Here is a 22,642-nt window from a genome sequence, read left to right on the forward strand (position 1 = left end):
GATCTTTCGAAGGCGTGCTGTGTCTCCTTTATCTCAGGGATGCCTGTCGCTTTTGATACCTCTGCTTTATACATACAATTCCATCTCAACCCCTCGGACCACCACTACCCTCTGGCTTGGTGTCCGTGCCAACATTCTGGCTCTTTCCCCGACCTGGCGCAACAGTCCCTTGATCACCACCAAAGTCATTCTTCTCCTTCACTGCACCATCCTTGCTGCTCGGATTTACATGCGACTCTTGCCTACCGCTCTGATTCGTCGCCTCTCCCTGCGCTGCAAACTTCTTCAGATCTTTGTAGTCCACCACATCGAGTGCCTTCTCGTGGCTGGCGTGTAAGTGCACCTTCGGTACCTTCTCCCCGTCAAGCTCTTTCATGGCGTTCGCCCAGTGTTGTGCTGATAAACAGGTCTTGTCACCTGCGGAGACACCAGAGTATTCTTTGCCATTGGATGATTTCAGGAACTCGTCTGTCACTGTGGCGGCGATCGAGTGGTTGCCACTGTCATCGGAACCGGTTCGACAGTAACCGTCCTTGTAGAAGCCTTCGCCTTTTTTGAAGAGAGAGAGCATTCCACCGGCAGCTGTACATGTTCACTCAGCAAAGCTCTAGGAGCTATCGAGCCCACTCAACTTACCGCTCTTGTTCTGCATTGTCGGCTTGGTCGACGTCTGTTCTCCTTTGGCAGCCATGATTGCGTTTTAGAGTGGTGTGAGGATCATCGAAGTGCTCGAAAGTAAAGCTATTGACGCAGGTAGAGGTTGAGCTGACAGACCAACAATAAGGCCAGCCATCTCGAAAGTGATATTCTCTTGAATGACATCAATATGTCGTGAGCCGTCAATGACGACGTCTGCAGCTGGACCCATAATCAGATCGGCGCTAAAGCTATATCGCCAGGAACAGGTCTAGTCTCGCGATCCTAGCGCGCCAGCTGAAAATCACCTTCAACAACATTCGTCAACCATCAACATTTTCACATCAATCACTGCCGAACCGCTCTCCGGCCAGAAACGACTCTGCTGTCTGCAGCGTCTCAGGCGCGCTCTTATGCAGGGTCAACGCGTGCCCCGACCTCGGTATGCTCTTCCAATTGTACTCGGCCTTCGGAAACAGCTCGCCCGTATCATTTAACAAAGGACCGCATCTCGGATCAGCATTGATGGCAGAACTGCCCGGACCGCAGAATGCTTGGTCTTGCTCGCCTGTCATCACCAACACTCTTCCCTTGTACTTTGGTGCCGGCACAGGATTGATGTAAGCTGAAATGAACTGGCCGACGCTTACCACGTCTTTACGCGTGAAGAACCGATGCGATACCTCGGGATCGAAATCGATGTACTGGGGATCACCGAAGAATGAGTATGTACGTGTCGTTCCGTTCGGGGAGGTCAAGTAGCCTACCAAGCAGAAGGGTGTCAGCTTTGCTCGAGGAGCACGGGGCCACGTTCCAGCAGATGGTGCAGGATCGGGAGGCCAGGTGCGCGCGCATGTCATGATCAACCATGCTCTCTACCTTTCAGGACGTACCTGCGTCAAGCTCGCTGAATTTCGAAGCGTCAACCTGCTGCGCAGGCATGGCATTCAGAGCCACAACGCCCTTCAACGAGCCCAGGACCGACTTGGAGAAGCCCGTGAGGATCATCTCGTCAAAGTCGTGAGGATGTTTCTTGGCCAGAAGTGCCCCATTTTCCGAGCCATAGGAGCAGCCGATCAGGATAAGATGTTGAAATGACTTCCCGAGAGTGTTACTAACGGAGCGTAATTGCGTCGCGAGGGAGTGAAAGAGTTCGACTCTTCGGACTTCGTCAGCTGCCATGTGATGTACGAAAGAGAGGGTACTGGCTCATAAGGCGCCTGGACATCTTTTGTAGGGTCCGGTTTGGAGGACTTCCCTTGCCCGAGGTGGTCCATCGCTAGGACGGCATAGCCTTTCCCAGTCATGTACTGCACCCATGAGTACGGCTGAGGCTGGTAGGGAGGGTCTTTATCCGGTTGCAAATCTGTCCCACCTAACGCAGTCCACAGCTCGCGATTGGTTGTGATGGCCGGCAAAAGCACTTGCAGCTTGTCGTTGTTGTCATTCGACACCAGCGGCGGACAGTACCATCCTGCTAATTGCTGATCTCCAGATACCTGCTCTACACACAGCCGCTCGCTCTTGCCTCCGGACTATGTCAACCTCACCGCGATCCGAGTGAAATTATCATCGTTCAGTCGCGCAGTCAACGCATCCAGATCCTTCATGTCCAGATCCGATAGGTCGCGATTCATTGCAGATCCTGAAACATCGAAAGATACACCTCTGCAGCCCGCAAAGGCATGAGTCGCGCCCTTCGGTATCGCCGCCGTCCCTCGTCGCGCGGCACACAGAGCCAATGCGAGCCAGACTCTCATTGTGCCACACAGATGTCCTGGAAAACAATGAGTAGCAGCAAAGCAAACAACTGCGACAGAAGAATGGCGACGCCAAAGAGGAGCTTCTTAACGACAGTCATTGCATACGCGTCGTAAGGCTGCCACGTTCCAATGTAGAATCACAACTCCTGCAGTTAGGCTACTGCCAACTCACCACCGCCTCCATTCCTCCGTCCGAAGCAGGGAAGATAGTGGCTTTCATACCAATAGACTCCAGGCCATTTCCACGTTCCCGGTAGATGAAATACAGTCTCGGTGACAATCGACAAGCATTGCCCTCGTATCGCAGCGCAATCTACTGTAGATCTGGTTTACGCACATTAGTAAGGTTCGGTGTTTTGTCATCTTGGTAGGGATGTGCTAACATCTGGAAGATGCTGTACTTCTTACCAACACTTGCTGTTCACTCATCAGAGTATGGCAGCTTGATTGAGGTGTGCTGCCCTTTAGCGTGCTGAAGGTAGTGGAATGGCTGCCTGTCTTGCTGCGATTTGTCTTCGAGGAACCTTCCGATACAAGTCAGCCTCTTGAAAAGTCTCTACCTCCCAACTTGGGGATTGAGGAAGTGGGGGATGTGTGTGATTGGCTCGCTAGAACGCTAGCATAAACACCTGGTGCACTCTGTCACGTTAGAAGTGTGGGAAGTTATTGTACGGGCTCATATAGGGTGTTTCAAAAGCAGGTTGTGTATTGCATGTGTCTATCTAGAATAGACAAGTGTTGCTCTTGAAGAGGCTGCAGGTGACTAATCAGTCACCTGATTCTTAGCGTACGTGGCCTCAAGTTTTGATGATGGGATGTTGCCCATGTGCACGCTCGGATCGCGACACACCCCCTCAGCTCGTGCGCTGGAGTGAATGAGCTGATTCCCATGTGATCGCGTGCACCCTGTCATAACCACCCCCCTACCTATGGCAGTGACGTCAGGCCCTCGGTGTTGCTGCTGCTGCAGTGAGGGTAAGTCAGCTGTTTCAAGTGAAGTGAGCTGAGGTGAGTGAGGTGAGCTTTGTACCCATTCCCTCATTCCTCACTTTCACTGCTGCCATTGTTACCTATATAATAAAGCATAGATTGTGTGACTGTGGCCGGTGAGATGGCTCAGGTGATGGTCCCGTTGCACGGACTTTCACTTGAGTGTGCAATCATCTCACCCACCGGCAAACATCGGAGGTCCTGAGTTCAATCCAGGGGTAGCCTTAGTCCTATCGTATGCTTAAACATATATTGTCGTCCGCTCAACTTATTGAATTGTCCGATAATTGCTCTGTGCCAAGTTATTTCGCTCCGGCGAATAGTGAGAGAGCTCGCTCTGCCCCTAGGGAGTATAAGATACTAGCCAGTAGCGCAATGCACTGGGCTGTCTACGACAGAGCTTATACTATGTGAGGTGTAATGGGGCTCTAATAGGTAACACCGGAGCAACGGTATCGGAAAGTTGAAAAGGCACCTTCGGGGTGCCTTACTTTCTACACTTTTAAAGGTCATTACCTTAGGGTAGTGACACCTTTTTGTTTTAGGCAAGTGTGTACTATGTGTGAGGTACGAAAGCAGCGGATGATGTGGTGACAAGGTGGTAGTGTTGTTACTAGTAGCAGGTTAGAGGCGTTTCTCGCGTTCTAATTAGACACACTACTTTTGTTACGCGCGCATACGCTACTACTAGTGATAAGGGTGTTTCTCGCCCTTGCGCTATTAGCTAATAGGAGTCCGAGAAACACCTGTTAATAATAGTGCTAGGGCCGCACTAGTGAATAGTAGATGCTTTGCCCTAGCTTCGTTGTCGCCTATAGCATTAGTAGCTACTAGTGGCCGTGTTTGCGCCTACTAGCGCTTCTAGAGAGGTGTCCGTAAAGATAAAGCCGTTCGGTATTCGTTTCGAGATAAGGTAAGGCCGCTACTACGGGCTTCTTAGGCGTCTATTAGCCCGTTACCTCCTAATACGGCTATAGAGGGCACTAAGGTGTGTAGGTCTACGCCTTCCTTAGCTATATTAAGTAGCTTGACGAAGTGCTTATACTTCTATAGTAGAAGCAGCTTAGTTAGCCCGTCTATAGGTATGTCGTTAGTACTAAGATACTTAATCTTAATGTCTCTACGCTAGTCTCGCTATTCGGAGCTAGTAGTAGTAGATGTTAACGTAGCGTAGCTTCGTATTAAGCTTTTGCCCTTATTAGTCAATAAGGCGGATAGTCTACGTGTTATTATAGTATAAGTAGGTACACTAATTAAACTAAAGGTATATCTTAGCGAAGACTCGTTCCTACTATATAAGCTCTAAGGCGGCTTACGAAAGCCCGAGTAGCTAAGCCTCTATTAAGGACTTAGCAATAGTGATTTGTTTAGATACCTTATAATCTACTAGTCTACCGAACAGTATAAAGACCTAGCTATTTAAGCTAGTCCTATTATTATTTATACCGTAGGACGCGTCCGATACTCTAAAGAACTCGTAGTTACTACCGAGGTGTTCTAATTAGCTATAAAGGCTAGTGATGTGTTTACTAGCGCTATATATAAGGCAGAGGTTCTTAGTCTCTAGGAGATAGCGTAAGTACTAATCTATAAGCTTAAGGTATGTCTTAGTTAGCTTAGTTAGATACTACGATAGTATAGATAAGGAAAAGGCAACATTAGGCCGCTATATATACAGTTAAGGGATCCTATATGTTATTAGTACGTAAGAATAGCGATAGAGGTGGGTTAATAATCCTCTAGAACGGTCTAATCAAGGTGTTAATCTACTAGTACTGTCGTTTTACGTATATTCGTAGATATACTAAATTTAGCGGCTAGCTTCTTAATGTAGTCTTCTTAAGAGAGCTATAGTAAGCGCTCATTTCTATTACGCGTAACCTTAATTCCTAGGAACTAGGAGAGATTACTAAGCTCGTATATCTCGTACTTAGTAAGTAGTCGCTACTTAATATTAGTAGTATAGGCCTTATACTTACGGTAGTAGAGTATAACTAAGTTATTAACGTAAAAGAAGAATATAACCTTATTATTATAGTAGATATATTCGGAGTCCGATAGGGGTACTAGTCTAAGGGAGGTTAGCGTCTTAGTTAGGGAGTTATATTATAATAAAGGGGACTCCTTTAGACCGTAGAGGGCCTTAACTAGCTTAAGGGCGTGTCTATAGGATGGCTTATCGATTCTAGGAGGTAGTTATAGATATATAGTATATAGTAGGTCCGAGTTTAGGAAGGCGTTAATAATATTAAATTGTTCGGCTTCTAGGTCGAAGCTCGCGGCTATAGTATAGTAGAGGCGGAATATACTTACTAGTAGTATAGCGGCGTATATATCTAAGTATGTTCCTTACAAACCGCCTCTTACGTATAGCCTAGCCTTAAAGCTCTTTAGTATACCGTACTCGTCTAGTTTATATTTATATACCTACTTTAGCGGTAGTAGTAGCTAAAGTCCCTCCTCTTACTAAGCATTCTAATCCTTCTCTTCCTTTATTACCTATCTAAATATGCCTATTACTAGGGCTTTAGCAAACTCCTTAGCTATAGCTTTAATCTACTATTAGGAGAAGCGGTATTTTATAGCGGCTCGGTAGTTAGAAGGTTCGGGCGGAAGATTATCGCGGTATATAGAGGTAGTAGGGTTAATATGCCTTAGAGGGCTATTGCCTCTTCGTATAGGGCTTCGATCGCTCTTATCGCGATAGGCGCGTATTCTAGGTCGTATATCGGACATCTGGCCGGTAATTATATTAGCGACTATAATCTAGTATAGTATATAGTAGAAGTAGGCCGTTAGTAGGCGCTTTCTATTCTCTATAACTATATAGTTAGACTAGCCTTACTCACTCCGATTGATATTCTACTAGGGGATACGTTTTAGCCCTTAATCGATAGCCCTTATTAAGACGAGCAATCTACTTAAGCAGTAGCGACCCGCCTACGCTAGCGGCGGCGTAATCGTAATACAAAAAACCCTAAAACCGAGGTCCCTTTCCCCTAAAGGCAGACCCTAGAATTGCGGAGTTGCGTAGGACAACTACCTAATTAGGAAGCGCGACCCCGAATAATAGCGAAGGATAGTAACTAACGAGAGCTATAGCCTTACGAACATTCTGTACTAAGAGTTAAACCGGGGAACAAACTAAGAAAAAACCTAGGACACAAGCCAAGGCCTACTATATAGAAAGTAGAGGCTAACGATAAACAATATAGCGTAGACGACCCTATATACGGAGGCGGAGAACTTACTAGGGGATGACGAACACCTAGCCCGGGCATATAAGAACACTATAGCACAGCTACTAGGAGCGCTAAAAGCGCTATTATACTAAATCCCGAAGACAATCTAATAAGTAACATAGAGGGTAGCCTAGAAACTAACTATATAGGCAATAGTAGTAGTAGGTAAGAATCAACCCCCTCCGAAGGTAAGTAAGGCGGTACGCCTATACATTACTAATCCGGCGGAGAAACAAGAAATCATAGCCCTAATAAGCAAGGAGATTGTCGACAGAATCGGCTAAAAGGAGGTAGTTAGGGCGAGGGTAGAGGCAATAGGCGTAGTAAGACACTTTACCGTATAAGAGTCTAATAGACAAAAGCTAGAGACCTATAAGGAGTAGACTACTAAAGTCGCGAAGTCGGTACGAGTCTCCTACTAACAGTATACCGTTATTACCTACGGGGTCCCTAGGATATTTAAGGTCGAAGACCTTCCCTACCTCTAAGTATAGAACTAGAACACCTCCCTAGGAGTACGACTAACGAAGGCGGTATAGCTATATAAGACAGTAGACCGAGAAAAGACGTATTCATCGCTTATTATTTAGGTAGAGATAGCGGAACAAGCTAACTAGATACTAGATAATAGGCTATTCTAGAACTACGAGAGAATAGACACGGAGATCTATTAGAGTAGCTATAGGGTACTATAATGCTTCTAATGCTAATAGTACGGTTATATAGCCCTAAAATACGGGGAGAAGACCCTAAGGTGTCCTTACTACGTAGGCCTATACTAGGGAAGGGAATGCCTAAAAAAGGAGAGTAGGTACGTATACTACGGTAGAAGGCACCTAGCGTATTCAAGCTAATGCCCGGCTAGAATAGTAGTATAAGAACGAGCGAGACAAGCAAAGATCTCTATACTAGCTAGGTACCCCTAACGATAGTAGGAGGGACCTACCGTATATAAGGGCTTCGAGCCGAGTAAAAGGAAGAGGGTAGAAGAGACGAACAAGGGAACCTAACCGTAAACGTATCTACCTCCCGGTAGGCCTCGACACCTTAACCGGGCTACTAACGAACTAGGCTAAATACGAATCTTTAGGGCGCCCTAGCGGCCCTAGGGCTAGTCGGATAGCGAGATATAGGCTTAGGAGACATAGTAGGTTAGCACGGAAATAGACCTTACGGATAACGAATAATACTATACGACGACATTACTATCGTATAGTATAACGTAAATAAAAGTAGGGACAAGGTCTAGCGCCACTTTCTATAAGAGCTAGACCCGCTACGGCACTACGTTATTACGGTATAGGAACTATAGATCAACCCCTACGTAGGACTCCTAGCCACTTATAATAACCGGAGATACTACACCGTAACCGTAGGCTAACGAGGCGTTATCCCGAGGATATATATATACGTAAGTAAGACTATAGACCTTGAGTCGTAGAAGGTTATACTACCGTAGTAGGGCAACCTAGGAGACATAACATCAATCTAGATCGACACGACATAAGGCCCTATCTAGATCTATAACGTTTATAACCCGCTACCGCGGGGTCGGACGAGTAGGGAACTAGGAACCCTCGCCTACCTAGAGCGGACCCTAAGCTAAGACACGAAGCAAGTACTCCTCGGCGACTTTAACCTCTACTACCTATAGTAGGGACTCGAATTCACTCCCCTATACGCGTTTCTAGGGGGGAAGCTACTAGATATAACCGCACGCTACGGAATGGCCTTAGTAACACTAAAGGGAACAGAGACGTAGAAGGCCCGTACTAGTATAAGTACGATCGACCTATACTTCCTATTACGAGAACTTGAAGAGAGACTAGTCTAATGCCGACCGAACTACGCGCTAGAAGCCTCCTTAGACTATATCCCTATCTAAACGACGCTAGAGGTGAAGGCGATAGAGGAGCTAGTAAACGAACTACGCCGTAACTAGAAGAAGGCACGCTAGGACAATATAAGAGGCTTCCTAATAGCGAACCTACTATAGTATAGAGAACTCGAGACGACAGCTTAGCTAGATCAAGTAGCGGAACAGATTATCTCGGTTATATAGTAAGTAGCGGAACAATATACGCCGTTACTCCGGCCCTTAACGTAGTAGAAGGCCTTCTAGACCCCTAAATGCTCTACGAAGGTAAGGGAGGCTAGAAGGGCAAGGCGATAGTAGACGAAGGAGCACACCTAAGAGACGTAGGAGCAATACTACTACGCGACATAAGAGAAGAAGGCACAGATAAGACGTAATAAGCTATAGGACTAGAGAGCGACGATTAGGCTCGTTATAGAAAACCCGGAACAGATGTAGAGACTTACTAAATAGGCACGACTACCTAAAGAGCAACAAGCCCCTCACTTCCCCCTAATCGTAGACCGCGAAGGGATTGCCTAGGCTACGCCCCGGGGCAAGGCAAAAGCGTTAGCCGACTATTTCTTTTCGACGTAAGTAGAGGCAGACCTTACGGACATCGACCCGAGTATATACCCGGAACCCCTAGACATAGATTAGGCGGTTAGCTCTAATATAGTAACAGGAGTTATAAGTAAGCTAAAAGGACGAAAAGCCCTAGGCCTAGATAGGATACTAAACGTACTACTAAAAGAGTATAGAGAAGAGATCGCGCCGAGCCTTACAAACCTATTTACCGCGTGCCTACGGCTAGGGTATCACCCGAAGCCGTATAGAGAGTCTATAATAGTAGTGCTACGTAAGCTATAGAAGGAAGACTATACTTAGCCTAAGTCGTACAGACTAATAGCACTTCTAAATACGATAGGGAAGGTCCTAGAAAAGATAGTAGCCTAGAGACTTACGTAGCTTACCGAGGATAACTACGTACTCCTAGCAATATAGATAGGGGGAAGAAGCTAGCGATCGATACTAATAGTAATAGAGCTAATTACGGAGCAAATTCAGACCCTCTAGCACTACGGTAGGAACCGAGCGGCGTCCTTACTATCCCTCGACATTATAGAGGCCTTTAATAACGTCTTATACTAAAGGCTAATATATATCCTATAATAGAAAGGCATCCCCTAGTAGATAACGAAGTTCGTCTACTCCTTTCTCTAGGAACGGACAATATACCTAGTCCTAGGGAGGTATACGTCCGACCCGGTAAAGGTAGAGGCTAGAATACTTTAGGGATCTACTCTCTCCTCTATCCTATCTCTAATATTTATGTCTGATCTAATCCCCCTACTTACCTCTCCGTAAACCTTAGTATTAGGATTCGTAGACAATATAAACATTCTAGCCTAGTTAGACTCGATAGAGGAGAACTATCGCCTCCTTAAAGATAGGTATAAGAAATGCGAGGAGTAGGTAAAGAAGTATAGTGCCCGGTTCGCCCCTAAAAAGTACTAGCTTATATACTTTAGTAAAGCGAGAACGTACTATAATATAAAGGCGAACATAATTAACATATTAGTTCCTAATATAATACTATATAACAACATATTCGAAAGCTCTTATTAAGGCTATTCTAACGATATACAAAGCAGGCCACTGCCCCTAGCATTAAGGGAGTTCTACCTTATTTAATCTAGATAGCTTAAAGTTCTCTTCACCCTATTTCTTTAGCTCTAAACGCCGCGGAGGTGCCTAGCTATATTAGGCAACTCTTAGGTAATAGTAGCCTAGACTACGGTACTAACGGCGCCTACGGCTCTATAGGCGAAGCTCCCCTAAGACAACTAGTAGTAACTTATAGAGGACGTAAAAAGTATAGAAACTAACGATTAGCTCCTATACCGGTCTCTATAGGTAATGATCACTTAGCTACGTACGGCGCTTATACTATCGTATTACCGAGGGTAATAAGAAATAAGGACGACGTCCTAGGCGATTAGTAAGGCTACCTAGAATTAATACCCCTATAGCTAGGTATCGGTCGCGGTATCGATACTAGGCCCCCGCCTAACGTACGATATAGTTACGATCCGTATTATAGTAAAGGAAGACTAGGCCGAAGTTACGAAGCTATCGAACAAGGAGCTCGCCTAACGAATTAACTAACTAGGGGTAGTCGTAGTGAACTAACAGTCTAACGGTACTCTATAGATCTATACTAGCTCTACTACTACTAGGAGACACCTAGAGGCATAGCTATAGTAGGCATCTAAGGTTACGGCATTAGTGAAGGTCTTAACGAAGTAATTTACGATCCTAGTCTACGATATACCTAAGGAGTTCGACCCTACTAACTAGGGTCACCTACGTACTCTCTAAGAGGACAACCTAGTCACTCTTAACTCTCTAATCTAGAAGGCGACTTGGCTCTATAGGAAATGGCTAGAAGGTAAGAAGGCCTCGGCGCTAATAGTATAGCTATAAGACGCGAAAGCGGCGGATCTAGCGATAGAACAAGGCCTGATCTAGTAATATAGCCTTAAGATAGTAGAAAAGCACTCCTTATCCTTTCGTGTCCTCTAATGCTTCAAATGCTAACAGTATAGATACTAAACCTACACGTGTATAAACAAGTAGGCCTACTCGAACTATATAGGAGACTATATATCTAGGGACTATATATTAGCTACGAGACGGTACGCGAACTGTCCGGGGTACTACCTATCGTATAGCGCGGAATGCCTATAGCGGAAACTAGCAAAAAACAAGGTAATCACAAACAGAACCGTCGCCCTAAGATTCTACGGCGACCGTAAGGCTAGCCTATACCGGAACTAGCTAGCGGTAGTCGGGTATAAGCGCCCTAGGGCCGAGAACGATATAAAGGATACGTAACCTAGGGCGTACGGGAGGCTACGTACTCTACTAGCTACGGCGAGGAAATCTAACTAGGCCCGGCTCCCCTTTAGTATATAGCCGATAGGCGTAGACTAGGACGTATAAGGTAGTAGGACATAGGACGCTATAGAGGAAATGATTGTCGATGCCGATAACTAGCCTCGACACGCTTAGTATTATCTAGTATAACGTTAACTATAGCAAGGATATAGTCTAGAACTATTTCCTATACGAGGCGGACCCGTACGTCTACTACGTCCTAGTAATCTAGGAGCTATAGATTAACCCGTACTATAAGAGACTAACGACCTATAAGTTACTAGGCTATACGACATACCTACGAGGCGACGGTAGACCCCGTACGTGCTTCTATATTAGTAAGGACATACTAGAATCCGACTAGGAGGTAGTATACTACGTAGACAAAGAAGGCGGGGGCGATATTACCTCCCTCTACGTAGGTAGTACCTAGATATACAACCTATATATATAACCGCTAGCCTCGAGGTCTAGCCGCGACCTTAGGGTCTATAGACACCTAGACAGTACGCTTAAGAGACAAGGGTACTATATCGTAGTAGGAGACTTTAATATATACTACCCTTCCTAGGAAAGCCTTATATAGCCGTACCCTATAGCCGACGAAGTACTCGACTTGATAGCGAGTAACGTAATTGCCCTTAATACCCCGAAGGACCTAGGCACCTAGAAGAGAGGGGGACTCTAAGGCACGATCGACCTCTCCTAGATCTTAGATAGCTACTACTATACGGTAACCTACTATAGGATCGAACATAAACTCGAGGCGTCGTTAGACTATATACTAGTCAGGACCTCTATTACGATATAGATATAACGTATACTAGCGAGAATCCCTAAGCTAAGCTAGGGAAAGGCCTACTAGGCTAATATCTAGGCGTACCTCGATAACTCTAAGAGGCTAGTCTAGATCGCGTAGTAGTAATACAATAGTAAAGACGAGATAGACGAGGTAGTCTAAGGGTTAATAGACGAAATAAGAAAAGCGACCTTACTTTACGTCCCGCTTACCTAACTAACGATATAGTCTAAACTATACTAGACGCTAAAGTATACTACGGTAGTAAGAGAAGTAAGGAGAGCCCGCCGGGTATAGACGAGTAGCTATAGCGAGGAGGCCTAGAACGTATCTAGGGAGGTATACTAACAAAAGAAAGCTATAATACGGAGGGAGAAAGCAGTCGGCTAGAGGGCTATAGTAGAAGAAATCGCCGGCAAGCTAGAGAGGATGTGGAAGCTAGCGAAATAGGCCCGACAGGACCCTATATAGGGCCCCTCCTTCTCTATCCTAGCGTTATAATCGCCTAGTAGCCCGGTTAGCGACCCCGAGGCTAAGGCGCGTCTACTAGCTAGTAAGTTCTTCCCGCCCCTAGTCGAGGCTAATCTAAGTAATATAAATAGCTCTACTCCCCTAGCCCCTAATATCGCGGTCTATTAGAATATATCCGAGGGAGAAGTTACTAACTTACTATACTTAGGAAGTTACCGGCGAGGAAAGTCCCGGGGCCGGATAGGATCCTAAACGAACTACTAAAGAAGTATAGAGATTAACTAGCCCTAGTAGTCGTAGCGATCTTTAACGCCTATCTATAGACTAGCTACTACCTAATAGTATTTAAACAATTAACGATAGTAGTCCTACGTAAGCCGTAAAAGGAAGACTATACGTAGGTAAAGTCGTACCGCCTAATTACGCTCCTTAATACTCTTAGGAAGGCGCTTAAGAAGCTAGTTATAACGAGACTCTCTAAGGCGGTAGAGGAGTACTCCCTACTCCCGGACACCTAGATAGGTACGCGCCTATAGCGATCGACGCTATTTACGATAGAACTTATCACCTCTTAGGTAAAGGCTATCTAGTATAGGAATAGGGACAAGGTAGTATCCTTACTTAGTCTAGACATATCGAGAGCCTTCGACTACGTATTATACCCGCGGCTACTCTATATCCTAAGGTCGAAAGAACTCCCTAAGTAGCTTATTAACTTCGTACGGTCCTACCTCTAAAACCGTAGCACGTCGATCCTAGTCGGCTAGTATAGAAGCCTATTTTAAGTAGTCTATACTAGAATCCCGTAAGGCTTAACGCTAGTACCTATTCTATTCCTCTTCTTTATAGCGACGCTACTCCTAGCCCTAGAATCCTAGAACACCGCTACGAGCGGCTTCGTAGACGACACGAACATCCTAGCGTAGTCCTCCTCGACTAAGGAGAACTATAGGCTACTAGAAGAGAAGCATAAGATCTACGAGGACTAGGCTAGGAGGTACGGGGCTCGGTTTGCCCTAGAAAAGTACAATCTAATACACTTTACGCGCCGGCTACGGTTCTATAATATATAAGCTTCTATCTAGATATAGGGGTATACGACTAACCCGGCAAATTAGCTTAGGATCCTCGGACTATAGGTAGACCCGGCGCTACGGTAGAGGAAGTACGTATAGGTAATATTACGGAAAGCTAAACAGAATATAGCATTATACTAGAGGCTTACTACGTCTATATAGGGGGCGGACTTCCGGTATTTACGACTTCTATATACGGCTATTATACGGCCAGTCCTTACCTATAGTAGCCAAGTATAGTCCTTAGGCGAGAGGGCCTACCTATCGAAGGGACTCGTCGCGCCGCTAGCGAAGATCTAAAACTAATACCTAAGGAAGATCACCGGGGTATACAAGTCGATACTAATAAGGATACTTAAGTACGAGACCGCTATACCGCCGATCGACCTATATATCTAGGGACTACGGACCTCCTACTTAGGTAAGTCGGTATAGTACCTAGTATAGAAGGTTATCGCTAGTATAGTCGTAAGGGCCCGTAAATTAGTACTAGCGTATAAGGGTATTCGACCCGGGAACGAGCCGAACTACCGGGTAAGGGACGAATAGCTAGTAATACGATAGGAAGGTAAGAAGTCGTTTATAGAGTAACTATAGAAAGAGAGGTAGAACAACTAGGGTGTAGGGTATAGTAGACGCCCTTAGCTAGCGGGACAACCTAAGGAATAGTTAGCCACGAAATCCGCGGTTAAGCACCCCCCGAAGCTTATCTACTACCGCCTTACGAGGGTATAGAGTAGTATAGTAACCTAACTACGAAGCGAACATATCGGCCTCTAGGGGTACCTATTATAGAGGAAGGTTCTAGGATACACGAATACTAGCTACCCCTACGGCTATTACTCCTAGAACGTACGGTACGTACTCCTCGTCTGTCCGAGGTAGTCGCTAGGAAGGGGGGAGTAGATAGTAAAGGCGAGGAACCGGACGATTAGGGCACTTCTTAACAACGCTAAGGACCTACGGCGTATTACGAACTAGATATAAGAGAAGGGCTAGCTAGAACAGTACCGCCTAGTAGGAGTAGTATAGGAAGAGAGGACACGACGTAGCGCGACGAGACCGGCTAGGAGCGGGGGCTAACGGGGTAGTAATATAGACTACGTACGTTTAGAGGGAAAGCTAATCTAGATAAGGAGTAGTCGAGGGCGGGAAGGGTTTTTACCTATTCGGGTTTCCCTTTTTATATAACAATAGATATATACCTATATAGACCGGATAGGGTCCTAGAATAGGAGAATAACAAATCTATCTATCTATCTAATATAAAGGCTACGGTAAGAATCTAAGGACACGAGACTAAGCTATTAGCGGAGCTACGAGTACTAGGGATCTAGCTCGACCTAAAGCCAAGCTAGAATATATAGATTAAGAAAGCCTAGAGTCGAGCGTAAGTTAATAAAGCCTCGATAAAGAGGCTTATAGCGTCTATATAGAGAGTAACATTCGATAAGGTAAGGGTAATATATAAGGCGATCGTTAGACTAGCTATATTATACGGGTTATAGATTTAGGGTATAGGAGGCGTAGGTAAGCCGATCCCGAAATAGATAGAGCAACCCCTAAATAGGATATAGGTAGGTAACCTACGAAGAATACTAGGGGTATATAAGATAACGTTAATAAGCACGGTAGAAATAGAGACGGGAACACTACTAATTAGCTAATATATCCGGGGAATAAGAATTTAATACGCGGTAAAGACGATAGATTACCTAGTATAAACTACGATCTAGGAGGTAAAGAACAAGATAGAAAGCCGCTACCGGAGAGGGGCCGGATATAGGATAAGCTAAAAAGTAGATAACCTTACTACCTTTACGGCCGTATAGATAAGCACCGAATAGCTAGTATAAAAAGAGGAGGAGCGTAGGGCTCGCTAGGCCGGCGGGGGTAAGGCTAAGACCTAAAGCCTAGCGGAATAAATAGCGAGCTACCTATAGGAGTAGGACTAGAAAAGGAAGCCCCCTAAGACAATAGGCCCGATAGTACTTCGAGCCTTCTAGAGACATAATTACTAGCTATATAGGGACCTAACAAGGGCCGAAGTAAGTATAGTAATCTAAATTAGGTCCAAATATATTAGATTAAGGGCCTAACTATTTAGGAGACGCGTACTAGATATCTAAAGCCTAGCCTACTAGTATAGCTACCTATCGTAAAATCTAGAATATATACTACTACGATGTCCGTAGTAGGCGAGTAGTAGGGGAAATTAGAGGTACTAAGCGGGAAGGAGAGACTATAAGTTAATTATTAGAGATAAAGGTAACATTCGCCGAATCTCTCGGTAGATACTATAGTAGGGATACCTCTAGTAATTTAGCCTCGCTAGTGTCACGGGCAGCCCGCGACCCCTCACTGTAGCTGCGTCGGCCCGGCTGAACCGCGGACCTTCTGCATCGGGTTAGCGCGGCTTGGCTTTACTTTATAACTTCGCCGCGCCTCGCGCTCCTCTTTCGTAGCTTCGTAGAACAACAACTATCTCATTCGGACCCTATAGTACGCGCGCCCTTACAGTTTGTTCTACCTTACTACCCAGATCGCGGATCTAGGTAAGGGACGCGTAACAACAGGAACAGACAGAACCGCAGAACTCGAGAACGCGCAGAGCCGCATCAGAACACAGAACACGGTAAGGCGCACAGCGCGCAGATGCCTAGAGAACGCAACGCGGCGACACCATCAGCAGGTGGTCGCGCGCTCGTAGACAGTCAGGATACAGGCACCGTCACGCCTCCCCCGAACCCAGACAACATGACTTCACAAACAGCGAACGGCGGCATGCGACCGCCACCTAAGCCTAAGGGCAAAAGCAAGCAGCGCACATCTCTTTTCCCCGACCTCTCCTCTTTTCCTCAGAGTCAGACACAGGACGACAACCGGCGGGTCACAGTAGACACCGGTGTCGCGCTACAACAAGAGATTGATAAAGCTTACCAGAAGGCCTTCGAGCGAGAAGAAGGTGGTGAGATTGACTTTACAGAACTGTTCGAGTTCAAGCTCGAAGAGAACCCAGGCGGCGACCCAGACGAGGTGTATCTATCACTCGACGAGGCAGAACACATTCTCGCATCCGAATACCAGAATGTCACCCCAGACAACCTCACGACCCTTGCATCCCAACACCCGAAGACCACCCACGACTTCGTGCTACAAGCAGTCAACACGGCAATTACTAAGGGCAGACAACTCGATGTAATGGAGCGAGCCAACGACCTCCAGAACACCCAGTACACCACGCTGTACACCGAATACGACCGCATCTACAAGATGCTGCGAAGTGAAGAGCTTGTCACACAGAAAATGGCAGCAGATCTCAAGAGCAAGAAGGATTGCGACCCAGCTAAGTTGCAAGAGCTGGGGAAGAAATACAAGGAAGCCAACAACCTGTGCAAGCAGTTCAGCGAGATCTGCGAGAAGGAGAAGAAGAAGGCACAAGATGCTGAGGCGAAGAACCAGGCCCTACAACAAGAAGTCGATGACCTGAAGGCTCGGCTTGAGGCAGGAGACACCACACAGAACGGAGGTAGGGGCCGCTCAGGCCGCCGACCCTCTCGTTCCCGCCCACGCGAGACCTCACTCGAGCAGCTATTGCGTAGGTATCGCGAAGCTGCTAGTGGAGGGGGCGGTGGCGGTGGTGGTGATAACGATAACGATAGAGACGACGATGACCGTGGCGACAATGGCCGAGGACGTGACAACGACCGTCCGCGACCAGGACCCAACAACAGTCGTGACTCGAGAATGCGCAACACCCGCACCCAGACACTACTGGTTGACCTTCCAGAACGTCTCTTCACCATTGACCGCACCCTCACTCGCGGCATGGAGATCGGCAAGGGTGTGCCCGACCCTAAGCACTTCAAGAACGATGACGACCCCAATTTCGACAGCTAGTACAGCAGTGTTCTCCTAAAGCTGACTGTAGCAACCTTCCGCACTGAGGCAGATGGTCTGCGCTTCGTGTATGGGTGGACACAAGGTGATCCTCAGCGAAGCATCAAGCCGAGGATCCCTGTGCCTGGACAGCAGTCCTTTAACGAGTTCAAGACTGGAGAAGAGTTATTAGACTAGATAACACGCTAATATAGCATACGTAATAAGGGAACTAAGGCTATAGTTAACATTACTACCTATAAGCAAGAACAAGGCGAAACCTTTATAGCCTTCCATGCCCGCTACTCGAAGTTGCGCGCCTAGATGTCATGGACCGATGAGACCGAGCTCATGCTGTTCCGTAACCGACTGAACCGCAAGTACTTCATCAAGACCTTCGGCGACCGCGAAGTCGACCGCCGCCTAGACAGCATGCAAGACGTTATCGAGGAGTGCACCGCACTGGACGAGAGTTTCTACGAGACAGATCGACTATACCCGTAGAAGGAGCGCCCCCGGGGCAATGGCAACTCGAACAGCAATGGCGGCCAGAACAACCAGAACAACGGCAACGCAGTTGCTAGTGCCGCTGCCGGTGTAGCAGGTGCCTTAGTACAGCGCCCACTACAGTACGCTAGTACCAAGAAGAAGGAGGATCTGCCGACACATCTACAGAACCTGCCTACGCTCAACCGTGAGCAGCGCGAAGACCTTAAGAAGCAGGGTAAGTGCTACCGCTGCCGTACAGGTTCTCACGTGTCGACCAACCCTGAATGCCTAATGTATGGGTACGATGGCGACTATCGCCCACCGCGTCTACGCAATACCACGCCGAATCCGAACGCGAACCTCAGTTCCCTAGCCGCCGATCCGCGGCAGGGAAATGGCACGACCGCTGCCTAAGCGTGGTAGACAGCGGTCACCCGAACTTCCTAGGACAGAAAGAGCATGAGATTGAGAGACACGGAACGCAAGAGACGGTAACAGACTATAGTGAGGAGCTTAAGATATCGGCATGCGCACTGGATAAGCAACAGCCAGCTGTGTACCCTCACATAGTGTTACCCGTAATGATACAACAGAGAAAGGCTCGAGGCCTTGTAGATTCTGCTTCCACCTCTCTCTTTCTTGACTGGAAATTCACACGCAAATACACAATACCCCTGATCCCTTTGACGCAAAGCCGACGACTAACACTGGGAGATGGAACGGCCACTGCGCGGCAGATTACACACGCGGCCCCTGTAGACGTAGTCATAGGCGATCATCACGAGCAAATGTTATGCTACGTCACCGACCTCGAATACGACATCGTCTTTGGCCTGCCGTGGCTTACAGCGCACAACCCAAACATCTTCTGGGAGACAGGCGAGGTGGCATTCAGGTCGGATTACTGCTTTGGTCACTGTCTACAGAATAAGACACCGACAACAGTGCAATCCCTGAACCACCGCGAGAAGAAGAAGCAGGCACCAGTACGGTACGGACCAGAGCCCTTCACTAGAGATGTAGCGAGCTTCACAGCAGGAGGAGCAGAGCTGAATGCCTCATCATATGACCTGGAAGACATAGACGATGAAGAAGTGGACTGCCAGGGCGTTTCTCAACGCGCGTGGGGGATGTACGCGCACCGGCCTAGGGCTGAGTGCTTCTACATCATGCCTACTAGGCGTGAGAGCGACGGCGGAGAGCTTAAGCTGAGTGCAATGGCTGCTGATGATCTGGACCAATTCTTGAACAAGCAGTTCAATCACAACCCGAAGGAGAAGTTGCCGCCAATGTACCACGATATTGCGGACGCTTTCTCAGCTAAGGATCATGAAGGACTCCCACCTCACCGACTAGGCGTAGATCATGACATTCACATTAAGCCTGATGGTCCACAAGAGCCACCATACCGCAAGCCCTACGGCCTAGCTGAGAAGGAGAACGAGGCAGTTAAAAAATGGCTAGACGAGCAAACATCTGAAGGGAAGGTGCGGAAAGCAGGGCAAAAGACGAACCAGTCTCCTGCACCAGTGCTAGTGGTACGTAAGCCTGGAGGTGGGCTGCGTGTTTGTATCGACTACAGAGGATTGAATGCGATCACTATCAAGAACCGGTATCCGATTCCCTTGATACAAGAGACGCTCAACCGTATGCACGGCAAGAAGTACTTCACAAAGCTGGACATTGTAGCAGCCTTCAACAAGTTACGGATAGCTGAAGGGCACGAGTAGTTGACAGCGTTTGCGACACGATACGGCATCTACGAGTGTCTAGTGTTGCCATTCGGCTTGTGCAACGGACCAGCATCGTTCCAATCATACATTAACAAGGTCTTGCAAGAACACCTAGACGACTTTGTGTCGGCCTACCTGGATGACGTACTTATCTTCAGTGACACCTTGGAGGAGCACATTGAACACGTGCGGAAGGTTCTCACCAAGCTACGCGATGCAGGACTTACAGTGGACATCGACAAAAGCGAATTCCACCAACAGAAGGTGAAGTATCTTGGGCTAATCATAACCCCTGACGGCATCGAGATGGACCCCGAGAAACTCGAATGTATTCAGACATGGGAAGCTCCTGAGAACCTGAAGGATGTCCAGGCCTTCCTTGGATTTGCCAACTTCTACAGGCGATTCATCGAAGCATTTTCGCGCATAGCTGCTCCTCTCACAAACCTGACCAAGTCGGACGGACCAAGCAATCACAAGAACAGAAGGATTCAATGGTCACTAGATTGCCAACGAGCCTTTGACAATTTGAAAGCTGCGTTCAGCAAAGCCGGCATGCTCGCACATTACGTGCTAGGCAGGGAAACAGTAATAGAGACAGATTCTTCAGATTTTGTGAACGCCGGCGTGCTTTCGCAGTATGACGAGAATGGTGTGCTACATCCTGTGGCCTTCTACTCGAAGAAGTTGAGTCCACAGGAGTGCAATTATGAAATCTATGATAAGGAACTGTTAGCTATCATCAAGGCTTTTGAGGAATGGAGACCCGAGCTCGCCTGCGAGGCAGATGATGAGGACTCACAGCCAGTCAAGATTTACACCGACCACAAGAACCTGGAATACTTCATGACGACAAAGCAGCTAAATCGGCGACAAGCGCGTTGGGCTGAGTTCTTGTCACAGTTCAACTTCAAGATAATATACCGTCCAGGACTTCAAGGTACAAAGCCAGACAGCCTGACGAGACGCAGCCAGGACCTTCCGCAGGGGGTGGACGACCCTCGGAACCAGCATCAGCATCAGACATTGCTGCCTCCTAAGCGATTCCTTAAGATCGCCTCACTACAGGCAACAGTAGAAGATGCGCCGGAAGAAGAGGAACCAGTACCGCTAAACCCTGAAGCTGAAGAGTTTATGCCTACAGAACGAGATGCGCCTACTGAACAACCGGCGACGCGTGAAAGTCAGCGGGAAGCCGAACTCGAGTATCGAATGTCGACGGCGTACGTAACCGATAACGAGCTCAAGACCGCGATTAAGGACCTGCAGAAAGACCGCACTCCTACACTGCTACAGAGAGCGAAGATTCACCTAGCACACTGCAAAGTGGATGGCGACCTGCTATATGTTCGAAACCAATACGACGGCTAGAGCTTATGGGTACCAAATGACCAAGCTTTACAGACCAGGATAATCAAGATAAACCATGACGCTCCAGCAGCAGGCCATCCAGGACGAGCTCGCACTTATGAACTCGTAGCACGTGAATTCTACTGGCCTGGATTAGCGAGATCCGTGCGCAGATACACCGCGAATTGCCGCACCTGCCGTACAACAAAATCTCTGCACTCCCAGCCACTAGGATTACTACAGCCACTTCCTGTTCCAGATCGGCCTTGGAAACACATTGCAGTCGACTTCGTTGTCGGACTCCCAGACAGCACTCTTGACGGCATGGTCTACAACAACATTATGACCGTCACTGACAGGCTCACTAAGGAAGTCGAGCTGATCCCTATTGGCGCAATGACAGCACAGAATACGGCAAGGCTTTTCCTCAAACATGTGTTCTGTCGGCGCGGGTTTCCTGACACCATTACATCAGACCGTGGCAAGCAGTGGGTTGCTACCTTCTGGAAGAAACTCTGCAAGATGCTCCGCACAAATCGCAAGCTGAGTTCTTCGTATCACCCAGAAACTGATGGACAGTCAGAACGCACTAACCAGGCGATGGAACAGTATCTCCGCATGTTCACCAACGAGGCACAGGATGACTGGGCAGAATGGCTGTGCCTTGCTCAGTTCGCGATCAACAATCACCTGTCTGAGACTACTGGTGTGTCGCCGTTCTACGCCACCTTAGGATACAACCCTGAGTTCATAGAGCGAGTTGACCTGAACGCTGGAAAGGAGGGAGGACTGACCACTCTCCAGCGACTGGACGCGCGATCAGCAGAAACCTTTGTGCGTCGAATTTGCGAGCTTCACAAACACCTTCAAGAGAATATGCGAATGTCACAAGCTCTCCAAGCAGAGGCAGCAAACCGCCACCGAAGCATTCCTCCAGACTACAAGGTGGGTGATTGGGTGTATCTTAGCACCAAGAACATCCGCACGACTCGACCATCTAAGAAGCTGGACAGGAGATATGCCGGCCCTTACCAGATCACGGAAGTTATGCCGGCCAGACTCTCTTATCGACTGAAACTATCAGACGCTCTAGTAGGACTTGATAACTGCTTCCACACCTCACTACTACAACGAGCCGACCACCCCGATTTCCCACCACTTGAAGGGCAGCATCTGGCGCCGCCACCACCGATAACTATCGAACCTGACACCACCGAGGCTGATGCAGCAGCCGATGTAGTGGCAGCACCTACGCACATGTACGAGGTGGAAAAGATCCTTGACATGTACACCCGTAAGCGGGCAGGCAAGGTGAAGAAGGGGCACAAGCGCAAAGTAGATACATGGTACAAGGTGAAATGGGCTGGATATCAGAACGAAGAGGATGGTGAGACCTGGCAACCTGCAGAGGACATGCTT

General features: G+C 47.5%; 3 protein-coding genes across 3 annotated transcripts; all 3 read right to left on the minus strand.

Moving 5' to 3' along the window:
• Positions 1-85: 85 nt before the first annotated feature.
• On the minus strand, positions 86-691 carry CLAFUR5_08275 (uncharacterized protein; the record flags this gene model as incomplete). Its single annotated transcript, XM_047907423.1, has 2 exons — positions 86-582; positions 637-691. The coding sequence occupies 2 exons, from the start codon at positions 689-691 to the stop codon at positions 86-88; spliced, it is 552 nt and encodes a 183-aa protein (XP_047759331.1).
• A 289-nt stretch (positions 692-980) lies between these two features.
• CLAFUR5_08276 (uncharacterized protein) lies at positions 981-2,396 on the minus strand (the record flags this gene model as incomplete). Its single annotated transcript, XM_047907424.1, has 4 exons — positions 981-1,399; positions 1,530-1,795; positions 1,828-2,135; positions 2,187-2,396. 4 exons carry the CDS (start codon positions 2,394-2,396, stop codon positions 981-983), a joined length of 1,203 nt encoding a protein of 400 aa, XP_047759334.1.
• A 160-nt stretch (positions 2,397-2,556) lies between these two features.
• Positions 2,557-2,828, minus strand: CLAFUR5_08277 (uncharacterized protein; the record flags this gene model as incomplete). The annotated part of the gene is made up of 2 exons (XM_047907425.1): positions 2,557-2,712; positions 2,808-2,828. The coding sequence occupies 2 exons, from the start codon at positions 2,826-2,828 to the stop codon at positions 2,557-2,559; spliced, it is 177 nt and encodes a 58-aa protein (XP_047759333.1).
• Positions 2,829-22,642: the final 19,814 nt, after the last annotated feature.

This window comes from Fulvia fulva, chromosome 3, assembly GCF_020509005.1.
Source record: "Fulvia fulva chromosome 3, complete sequence".
NCBI classification, from domain to species: domain Eukaryota; kingdom Fungi; phylum Ascomycota; class Dothideomycetes; order Mycosphaerellales; family Mycosphaerellaceae; genus Fulvia; species Fulvia fulva.